This window comes from Leptopilina heterotoma, unplaced genomic scaffold (genome assembly GCF_015476425.1).
Source record: "Leptopilina heterotoma isolate Lh14 unplaced genomic scaffold, ASM1547642v1 Lhet_369, whole genome shotgun sequence".
In the NCBI taxonomy this organism is placed as follows: domain Eukaryota; kingdom Metazoa; phylum Arthropoda; class Insecta; order Hymenoptera; family Figitidae; genus Leptopilina; species Leptopilina heterotoma.
The window spans coordinates 886,491-898,963 of NW_025111048.1; the positions used below are offsets into that span (position 1 = coordinate 886,491).

The 12,473-nt window shown below is 21.2% G+C and overlaps 1 protein-coding gene across 1 annotated transcript in view; it reads right to left on the reverse strand.

Moving 5' to 3' along the window:
• The window catches only part of LOC122505773 (alkaline phosphatase-like), a 178,327-nt gene that overhangs the window by 38,112 nt on the left and 127,742 nt on the right, over positions 1-12,473 (reverse strand). Inside the window, exons 5-6 of the mRNA XM_043617594.1 lie at positions 8,892-9,099; positions 4,526-4,666 (exon numbers count right to left, since the gene is read on the reverse strand). Coding sequence (XP_043473529.1) covers positions 4,526-4,666; positions 8,892-9,099 — 349 coding nt within the window. The remainder of the gene's footprint in view (positions 1-4,525; positions 4,667-8,891; positions 9,100-12,473) is intronic.

The following is a 12,473-nucleotide window of genomic DNA, read 5'->3' on the forward strand; positions in this document are numbered from 1 at the left end:
TTACAATAAATAATAATAAAAGTATAATTAATGATGTACAATGTATATATTTATTGAAATTGTATAGTATAATTTTCCTATTGACTAAATAAAAAAACATTTTCATCAGGTAAAGAGAAGAATGAAGATCGCTTTCCATTCGGATTTGTCTGATTTAAAAAATCGAGAAAGAATTATTTACTCGATATTTTAATAAATAAGAATATTTAACATTACAATTCGTTATATTTTCGGATATAACAATACTATTAACTTGCAGTATAGATTTTTTTTTTTATCATTTTGGTGATTCTACTTCACTTTTAGTTTGACGAGGTGTGCTCAGTATTCTGTTTTCATTTTTCTTTTGAAGATATAATATTGGAAATAGAGAAATATGTTGTTCATACAAATGGAGACAAAAATTGATTGAGAATTTTGTAGGTATGTGATATATGACAATTTCGTGATTTGATTTTTTTGAAAAACAATAAAAGCAGAGAAAAATGTGATAAAAATTTATTTTCTAATTTCTTTGAAATTTGTTTTAATGATTTTAAGAGACACTATATTCAAAAGGTTTATGAAAACAAACATTTTTAGAAAAAAAGTGAAATAATTTTATAGAATTAAATAAAGAAACGAGAATATTTCTGCTTTATGAATTCCTTCATAAAATGTAATTCACCGACCCACTTGAATTCTGAGAGTTACATTTCGAATTCAAGTCTACTATTTTATTTTATACACCACTGCTCAGCTTTCTTGCTTTACTCAAAAGAAGGACTAAATAAGCATACGGATGTTGGTTTTTTGTCACGTAGATAACGACAGTATCCTACTAGACGGAATAGGAAAGCTCGAGATTGGTCTAAGGGTAACCAAAGTGGCTTGCAACTTCAAGAGTAGAATTTCTGAAGAGATAACATTATTCGCCGACGACAACAGTTCACTTTATCGTCAACGTTCGCCATAGTTCGCGTTAACGTAGTTGACGCTGTAAACATTTGTACCTCGTTATATGAGTTATTCACTTGAATTTAGTAGAATTTTACAGATTCTGGACCTCAACGACAGGATTTCATCATCTTATACTGATCTTATCCTTTTACTTTCAAATTCCAAATTGACTCTTATTTTATACGGACTTTACGGACCAAAAATTAAAAATTACGGACCATTTACGAATTTACTGACAAAAATATAACCAGCCCGAGTCAAAGAAGAGAGATTTTAATATAACTAAAACTGTAAATTAAATTTTTCGTACCTATAAAACATGAAGATATCGATGACTCTGAGTCTTCGACTCGAAGTAATCGATATCTTCATGTTTTATAAATAATTAAACATAACCGAGTGATAAGAAATTTAATTTATATTTACAAGAATTTTTAACTAAAATTCTTCTTTAAATCGATTATTTTGAATAATTTTCGAAAAAGTTCTTTGAAAAATTTCAAATTCATTTCTTTACAATATTCAATTTTACGAAATTTCAATTATTAAATTCTTCAATTAAATAAATATTAGAAAATAAAAACTTAAAATAATATAAAAAAAAAATTCAATTAAACTTTTTCAAAAAAATAAATTTCAAAATTCACGCTATATATTGCTTTCAATATTCAATTATTATCTAAAATTTGAACTGAAATTAATTTTTTAAACAATTTTTATTAGAAAATTCTACTAGAATTCAATTATTTAAATACAAATAAAATGCAAATAAATAATTTATTGAATAATTGAATGTTTCTTAAAATTCAATTCCCCTAAAGAAGCGTTATTAACAAATTTTCAAATAATTCAATTCCATCAACGAATTTTAATAAAATTTTTAAGAATAATTACATTTATCGAGAAATTTGAATAAAATTGTAATAAAAATAATTGAAATTCTGCAACGAGTTTTATTATTTGTGAAAGTAATTGAATTCCAAAGAAGAATTTTATTACTTTTGGACAATATTGCATTTTTGAGAAGAATATTATAACTCTTGAAAATAATTGAATTTTTTCAATAATTTATAACTTTTAAAGAATTAAATTTTTTTTTGTGTTTTTAACTAAACATACATATTCTGTAAATCCATTAATTTTTAATAATTTTTGAAAAAGTTCGTTAAGAATTTTTAAATTCATTTGTTTACAATTCAATTTTACAAAATTTCAATTATTCGTAAATTCTTCAATTCAATGTTATATTAGATAATAAAAACTTTAAATTTTAAATAATTTTTAAAAAAATCCGCAATTAAAGTTTCTAAAAAAAATTAATTCCACAGAATAGATAAAAATATGAAAAATTCAAATTTTCAAAGATTTTAATCTAAAACCTTTTCAAAATTCAATTATTTTAAAAAATTTACGGTCTAATGCTTTTGAAATTCAATTATTATCTAAAATAATAATAATTGAATTCTTAAGAAGAATTTTATTATTTTTAAACAAATAATTAAATTTCTGTGAGGGATTTTATTATTCTTGAAAACAATTGAATTTCAAACAATAATTTTTAACATCTCTAAAATTAAAAATTTTTTTAGTGTTTTTAACTTAAATTTTTCTATAAATCCATTGTTTTTAATAATTTTTAGAAAAATTTTTCTGAAATTTTAAAATTCATTTGTGTTTAACTCAAATCCAATTTTAAATCAATGTTTATGAGAAAATTCTACTCGAATTCAATTATTTAAATACAAAAATAACAATTTATTAAAAAATTGCATGTTTCTTAAAATTCAATTTTCATAAAGAATTTTATCTTTAAATTTTTAAATAAACTGAATTCTTTTGACGAATTTTAATAAAATTTTAAAGAATTTTTTCGTGGAATTCAATTAAAATTGCATTAAAAATAATTGAAATTCTGCAATGAGTTTTATTATAATTCCTAAATTTGAATTCTTAAAAAGAATTTTATTATTTACGAAAATAATTGAATCCCCGTAAAAATTTTATTATTTATGAAAATAATTGAATGCTTGCGAAGAAATTTATAAAAAAATTTGTAAATAATGAAATTCCTGTGAAATTTTTATTATTTTTTTAAAATAATTGAAAAGTTTGCGTAGAATTTTATTAAATTTTTTGAAAATAATTGAATTTCGGAATAGAATTTAATTATTTTTTACAAATAATTGAAATTTTAATGAGAATTTTTAAAAATTTTTTGACACAATTGAATTTTTGCGAAAAATTTTATTACTTTTGAAAATAATTGAATTTCTGCAATTATGCATATTTCTTAAAATTCAATTCTTATAAAGAATTTTATCTATTTTTTCGGGGAATTCGATTAAAATTCGATTAAAATTGTATTAAAAAGAATTGAGATTGTGCAATGAGTTTTATTATTTATGAAAATAATTGAATTCATAAAAAGAATTTTATTATTTACGAATATAATTGAATCCCCGTAAAAATTTTATTATTTATAAAAATAATTGAATGATTGCGAAGAAATTTATGAAAAAAATTTGTAAATAATTGAATTCCTGTAAAAATTTTTATTATTTATGAAAATAATTGAATGTTTGCGTAGAATTTTATTCAAATTTTTTTTTATAATAGAATTCTTTTGGAAAATTTTATTGTAATAGTAGATATTGAAAATTATTGAATTGAGGAAAATTGTTGACAATGATTGCGAAGAAATTTATAAAAAAAAAAGAATTTGTAAATAATGAAAATCTTGTAAAAATTTTTATTATCTTTTGAAAATAATTAAAAGTTTGACTAGAATTTTTCAAAATTTTTTTTGAAAATAATTGAATTCTTTTGAAAAATTTTTGAAAATAATTGAATTTTAGAGAAGAATTATAATTATTTCTAATGATAATTGAAATAGTGATGAGAATTTTTAAAAAAATTTGAATATAATTGAATATCTGGGAAGAATTTTATTTACTTTTGAAAATAATTGAATTTCTCCAATCGTTTATGTAATTTCTCTAAAATTATCCAAATTATATTGTACAATTTACGAACTTTTCATTTTTTTTTTCGAATCAAATTACGACGGACCTTGCGGACCTTTTTTCAAAATAATATGGACTTTTACATTTTAAGTTTTTATTTTATTTTTATTTTATTTTTTTATTTTATTTTTATTTTAAGCAAAGTTACGGACTTTTAAAAGGGATTTACGGACCTAGTTCGAGTCCTGAATATTAAAACATACATTCAGTGTTTTCGGTTTTTAAGGACGGATTCTAATTTCAAATTCTTCGCGTATATTTTTTTTAGGAAGGTCCTTTCACTTATATTTGTTTCTATTTTCTGACTTGTGAAACTTTCTTCATAAACGTATAAAATAATAAGTTTATGGACATGATTAATTAAAAGTTTAATTAGAATAGTTTTTCAATTATTTCGCTCATGAGTTTTTAGTAAACGTAAAAGATCCTATATTTATGACATTAGACAAAAAACAAAAAAGTTGCTATATATAAATAAAATTTAGAGTTTGATTTTATTTTTGTTTCCTTTAAAAAGCATGTGCCAGGAAAGCGCTTTAAGGATGATATTTCGCTCTGCTTACCTTCAACGAACAGGAAGTACCCATCTGGATTTTTGGCAAGAATTCGAAGTGCTTTAACCGCCATTTCGGCAAGGGAAGGATCGCCAGTGCCGTTTGTGTTTCGATCAACCTCAAAATCCATATGTGAATATGAAAATAGACCTGGAATTATTGAAATATCGTAAATTATGAAAACATATAGTTATTACATTGGAATTAATTAATTACAAAGTTCAATAATTATCTACAATTAACAGTGCAGTAATTGACAGTTGAATATCAGTCGATAATTAGATATATGTACAATTATTTATTAGAAAATGATAGGTACATTTTATCAGCAATTGAAAAATAGATATTATGAAAATCATGATTTAATTAACAACACTAATTGTATTAGGTTAAGTAGAATGTTTACATTGCTCCTGGAAACTAGGTAGAATGAGAGAGTTTAAAATTGGATAAAGAAAAATAGTTCTTTCTTTTTGTTATTCTCTTTTGCAGCATTTCTTTGAAAAGTTTCAGTCGCGGTAATTCAACTTGATATTCAGCGGTTCGTTTTAATATTCATTTGTTCATTTCACCGCTATGTAGTTGAACAATTCTAACGAAAAAAAATTTCTACTAGAGTTCCCAAATTTTCGTAATTCTTAGTCTCATTTTTGAATCCATGAATTTTATAGTACGTGCTTTATACCGTTAAAGGAAATAAACTGAACCAATCTATTTTGTTAGTCTATATAATGTTGTATACTTGTACCATATAAACTTTTAATGTACACGTAACTCTTCATGAGTCAGTATTTACAGTCTTTTGTAAACATAAAGCTGCACTTTTGCTCTTTACTTTTTGTGGTTCTTATTAAACTGTTAATTAATTTATTAATAAAGATTAGATTTTTTATCAATTAATATTGCAGGGCTCGAACTAGGTCCGTAAATCCCGTAATAGTCCGTAACTTTGCTTTAAGTCCGTAAAAGTCCAAAAAGTCCGTAATTTGATTCAAAAAGCATGAAAAATTCGTAAATTGTACGATATAATTTAAATAACTCTAAAAAAAATAACGATTGATTGCAGAAATTCAATTATTTTCAAAAGTAATAAAATTCTTCGCTGAAAATTAAATTATTTTCAAAAATTTTCCTCAATTCAATAATTTTCAATAACTACTATTTTCATAAAATTTTCCAAAAGAATTCAATTATTTAAAAAAAATAAAAAAATTTAATTAAATTCTACACAAACTTATAATTATTTTCAAAAAATAATAAAAATTTCACAGGAATTTCATTATTTACAAATTTTTTTTATAAATTTCTACGCAAATATTTAATTATTTTCATAAATAATAAAACTCATTGCACAATCTCAATTCTTTTTAATACAATTTTAATCGATTTCCCGAAAAAATTCTTAAAAATTTTAATAAAATTCGTTGAAAGAATTCAGTTATTTAAAAATTGATACATAAAATTCTTTATGAGAATTGAATTTTAAGAAATATGCATAATTGCAGAAATTCAATTATTTTCAAAAGAAATAAAATTCTTCGCAGAAATTCAATTGTGTTAAAAAATTTTTAAAAATTGTCATTAAAATTTCAATTATCTTTAGAAATAATGAAATTCTTCTCCGAAATTCAATTATTTTCAAAAATTTTAATAAAATTCTACGCAAACTTTTTAATTATTTTCAAAAAATAATAAAAATTTCACACGAATTTCATTATTTACAATTTTTTTTTTCATAAATTTCTTCGCAATCATTCAATTTTTTTCATAAATAATAAAATTTTCACGGGGATTCAATTATTTTCGTAATTAATACAATTCTTTTTAGGAATTCAATTATTTTCATAAATAATAAAACTCATTGCAGAATTTCAATTTTATTCTTAATACAATTTTAATCGAATTCCTGGAAAAATTTTTTAAAAATTTTATTAAAATTCGTCAAAAGAATTCAGTTATTTATAAATTTAAGGATAAAATTCTTTATGAGAATTGAATTTTAAGAAACATGCAATTATTAAATATTTATTGTTATTTTTGTATTTAAATAACTAAATTCGAGTAGAATTTTCTCATAAACATTGATTTAAAAATGGATTTCAGTTAAAATTTTAGAAATTTAATTTGAATTTTAAAAGCATTAGAGAGATAATTTTTAGAAATAATTGAATTTTGAAAAGGTTTTAGATTTTAAAATCTTTAAAAATTTGAATTTTCATATTTTTAACTAAAAATTTTGTAGAATTAATTTTTTTAAGAAACTTTAATTGCCGATTTCTTTTGAAATTATTTAAATTTTTATTTTCTAATATTTATTTAAGTGAAGAGTTTACGAATAATCGAAAGTGTACAATAAATTAAATTGTAAACAAATATGAATTTAAAAATTTTTAAAGAAATTTAATTATTTTCAAGAGTAATAATATTCTTTGGAAAAATGAAATATTGTTCAAAAGTAATAACATTCTTCTTAGAAATTCAATTATTTTCACAAATAATAAAAAAATTTGCAGAATTTCAATTATTTTGAATACAATTTTAATTCAATTTCTCGAAAAATGTAATTATTTTTAAATATTTTATTAAAATTCGTTAATAGAATTAAATTATTTGAATATTTGTTAATAACGCTTCTTTAGGGGAATTGAATTTTAAGAAACATTCAATTATTCAATAAATTATTTATGTTTGTATTTAAATAATTGAATTCTAGTAAAATTTTCTCATAAAAATTTATTAAAAAATGAAGTTCAGTTAAAATTTTAGATAATAATTGAATATTAAAAGTAATATAGATTGAATTTTTACAAATAATTGAATTTTAAAAGCATTAGAACGTAAATTTTTAGAAATAATTGAATTTTCAAAAGGTTTCAGATTAAAATATTTAAAAATTTGAATTTTTCATATTTTTAACTGACAATTCTGTGAAATTATTTTTTTTTTGGAAGAACTTTAATTGCGGATTTTTGTTGGAATTATGTAAATTTTTTATTTTCTAATATTTATTTAATTGAAGAATTTATGAATAATTAAAATTTAGTAAAATTCAATTGTAAACAAATGAAGTTGAAAATTCTTAAAGGAATTTTTTCAGAAATTATTGAAAATAATATGGATTTATAGAAGATATTTAGTTAAAAACACAAAAAAAATTTTTCAATTTTGTAAAAGTTGCAAATACAATTATTTCCAATAGTAATAAATAATAATATTCTTCGCAAAAATTAAATATTGTTTAAAAGTAATAAAATCCTTCTTAGGAATTCAATTATTTTCATAAATAATAAAAATCTTTGCAGAATTTCAATTATTTATTTATTTTTAATACAATTTTAATCGAATTTCTCGAAAAATGTAATTATTCTTAAAAATTATATTGAAATTTGTTGATAGAATTTAATTATTTAAAAATTTGCTGATAACGATTTTTTATGGGAATTGAATTTTAAGAAACATTCAATTATTCAATAAATTATTTATTTGCATTTTATTTGTATTTAAATAATTGAATTCTAGTAGAATTTTCTCATAAGAATTTATTAAAAAATGAAGTTTAGTTAAAATTTTAGATAATAATTGAATATTAAAAGCAATATAGCGTGAATTTTTAAAAATAATTGAATTTTGTAATTAATTTTTTTGAAAAAGTTTTATTGATTTTTTTAATTATTATTTTAAGTTTTTTTCCAATATTTTTATAATCGAAGAATTTTCGAATAATTGAAATTTCGTAAAATTTAATATTGTAAACAAATTAATTTGAAAATCGTCAAAGAACTTTTTTGAAAATTATTGGAAATAAATATAAAAAAATAAATAATGAAATAAATATAATTAGAAATAATAATTCTTGTAAATAATCATTGAATTGTAAATAATTTTTTCACTCGGTCATCTTTATAATTATTACTCGGAGTTATTGATATCTTCATGTTTTATAGTTATGAAAAATTTAATTTATAGTTTTAATGAAAATTTCTCTTTTTTGACTCGGACTGGTTATATTTTTCTCAGTAAATTCGTAAATGGTCCGTAATTTTTAATTTTTGGTCCGTAAAGTCCGTATTGTTGAATACTTTCACTGGTTCGAGCCCTGATATTGTAAATGGTTGTCTTTATTTTGCTATCCTTTTAACTAATTTTCTTAATTATAAGTTCAACAAAATCTAAAAGAGAAACTACATTATTATCACTTTCTTGAAGTTTATCTTTTCCAAAATATGGGTTATTATCCAACAATTGAAATAACGAAACTAATCTAACTAAAATAATTTTAAAAATTAAATTATTAAAGTCATAAGGAAATTGCGGAACAGAAGGAGACAAATAATTAGAAAAGTTAGGAGAAATGTCAGAATGAATAATACATTACCCAACAAATGATTCACTTTTCTTGGATCGACTTTATCGAATTGTTCCTTGTTTGCCACGTATTCGGCGGGAAGATTACGAAGTCGTCGGTTTCTCGACCACTCTTCGATTAGATTTCTACCATCAAGGCGTCTACCCTCCTTTTCAGGCTCCTCTGGATCCAATGCCACTTTTGGAACGAAATGCCTTCGACCGCCACCCAACACCACCTGGTATGGAAATAATTGACACGTTTTACTTTGGAGCCACACTTTTCAAGGAACCTAGTTGACTCGAAATTGGAAACTTTCAAAGTTTCCAACTTTAACGCTTATTATTATTATTATTATTATTAAAGGTTATTTTCATAAAATTTCACGAAAAACTCCAAATTGCGGAGTTGAAAATATAATTAAAAAAAAATTCTCAATATTTAAAATGCAAATATTTTTTTACGATTAAAGAAATATTTAATTAGTTTAATATCATACTTTATTACTTTTTCTTAAAATATAGAATAAAGAATTTCTTGACAATTTTTTAAGAATATTTAACGGGAAATAAAAAACGACTTATTATAGACTTAAAGAATGTGTAATTTAATAAAAATTCTTTGAATGTATCCACTGTGAAATTTTTAATTTAGTGAGAATCTCTTGAAAAAAAATGTAAATCTCTACTTTATAAAGCGTCGTAAAAAATTTAACGTGTAACTGAATTACAAGCACGACGGGATATTTTGATGCAAATGTAGTTTTATACGAAATTTTCCGTTGAAATTTGCGAATTCTTTACACGTTGTTTCGTATGTTTTATATATATTTTGTGTGATCTAAGAAATAGTAGCATATGTTAAAATGAATAAAAAATATATTTTTTCTTCTTCTTTTGAGAAGAAGGATATTTCAAATTCCTTCGTGTATAAAGGGGGAAAGTAAATTTTTAATTTTAGATGATGAAGCTAGAAATAGAAGAGTAGAAGAGATTTTATAAATTCTTTTTCTTTTTTTGCATAAGGGAGTAAATTTAATTAAAACCGATGTTGATGAACATAATTTTATAAAGATCAGTAACTTTCGAAAACTAATTTTAATTCTTAAAGCTTTGGCTTAAATAGCATTATCTCTCTCGTTTATTTTGCGTGAGAATTTCACATTTTAATCTCTTACATCACAAAGAAAAGAAAATCTAATAATCAACTTGCGGTTGGATATACTAATAAAGATACTAATCGCATCTGAAAATAAGATTCACTTCATTATGAAAGTCATTTTAGAAAGGAAATTTCAAATAAATAGAAAAGTTTAAATTTTCCTACTTATTTTATGCTTTTTCCAATAATATATATTTAACTGTATTTTGTATTTTCTGCATCAGTTCCAATGTTTTCTTGATGGAAGTATTCATTATTCTTAAATTTATAATAATTAAATTTTCATAATTTGGTGAATTTTAGAGAAATTACAAATGATTGCAGAAATTCAATTATTTTCAAAAGTAATAAAATTCTTCGCAAAAATTTAATTATCTTCAAAAATTAAAAAAAAAATCTTGTCAATATTTCAATTTACTTTAGAAATAATAAAATTCTTCTCCGAATTTCAATTATTTCCAAAAATTTTCCTCAATTCAATGATTTTCTATATCTACTATTTTAATCAAATTTTCTAAAATACCTAATTCAATTACAGTCAGGTCTCGCTAAGTGTCGTCACTGGGAATTTTTTGAGACCGTCTGTCTCAGTAAGTGTCAGTGGCCTAAGCCACGCCCCTTTAATAAAAGTGGCCATTTCATTGGTTTATGTTGCAAACCGGTTTGGGGAAGTCCATTTTTAGCATTGGAGAGGGTAAAAAAAAGTGGGAAAAGTGACACTTGTTGGGTCTTGAACGATGACACTTTGTGAGTCATGACACTTACTGAAAACGACACTTGGCGAGACCTGACTGTATTTGGAAAAATTTTATTAAAATTCAAAGCAAACATTTAATTATTTTCATAAAATAATAAAAATTTCATAGAAATTCAATTATTTACCATTTTTTTTTATTTTCTTCGACAAAATTTAATTATTTTCAAAAATAATACAATTTGTACAGGGATTCAATTATTTTCGTACATACTAAAATTTTTTTAGAAACTCAATTATTTTCATAAATAATAAAACTAATTGCAGAATTTCAATAATTTTTAATCAAATTTTAAGCAAATTCCTCGAAAAATGTTAATATTCTTAAAAATTTTATTAAAATTCGTCAAAAGAATTTATTTGTTTAAAAATTTGTTGATCAAATTCTTTAAGAGAATTGAATTTTAAGAAATATTGAATTATTCAATAAATTATTTTTTTTTATTTTTAAATAATTGAATTCTAATAGAATTTTCTAATAAAAATTGATTTAAAAATTAATTTCAGTTAAAAACAAATGAATTTCAAAATTCTTAATTATTTTTAAAATTCTTTATTTATTTTCAAAAAATTATTAAAAACAATGGATTTATAGAAAAATTTTAGTTAAATACATACACTTAAAAAAATCTTAATTTTAGAGAAATTTAAAATTATTGTATAAATTGAATTGTTTTCAAGAGTAATGAAATCCCTTGCAGAAATATAATTATATGTTTAAAAATAATAAAATTCTTCTTAAGAATTCAATTATTCTTTTTATAAATCGTAAAACTTATCGCTGAATTAAAAATCGTAGCAAGACTTTAATTATTTAAAAATTTTGTTGATCCAATTCTTTATGAGAATTGAATTTTAAAGAAATAATGAATTATTAAATAAATTATTTCTTTTTCTTTTTAAATAATTGAATTCTAGTAGAATTTTCTAATAAAAATGTATTTAAAAATTAATTTCCGTTAAAATTTTAGATAATAATTGAATATTAAAAGCAATTAATTTTTTTAAATGAAATTTAATTATATGTTGAAAAATAATAAAATTCTTCTTAAGAATTCAACTATTATTATTTTAGATAATAATTAAACTTTAAAAGCATTAGAACGTAAATTTTTAGAAATAATTGAATTTTAAAAATGTTTCAAATTTGAATTTTTTATATTTTTAAGTTTTAAATAACAATTCTGTGAAATTATTTTTTTTTTTAAAACTTTAATTGCGGATTTTTGTTGAAATTATTAAAAATTTTTATTTTCTAATATTCATTTAATTGAAGAATTTACGAATAATTGAAATATTGTAAAATTGCATTGTAAACAAATGAAATTGAAAATTCTTAAAGAACTTTTTCAAAAATTATTAAAAATAATATGGATTTACAGAAGATGTTTAGTTTAAAACACGAAAAAAATTCAATTCGTTAAAAGTTATAGATTATTGAAAAAATTCAATTATTTTTAAGAGTAATAATATTCTTCACAAAAATTAAATATTGTTCAAACGTTATAAAATCCTTCTTAGGAATTCAATTATTTTCACAAATAATAAAACTCGTTGCAGAATTTCAATTATTTTTAATCAAATTTTAATCAAATTCCTCGAAAAATGTAATTATTCTTAAAAATTATATTGCAATTTGTTGATAGAATTCAATTATTTAAAAATTTGTTGATAACGATTCTTTATGGGAATTGAAT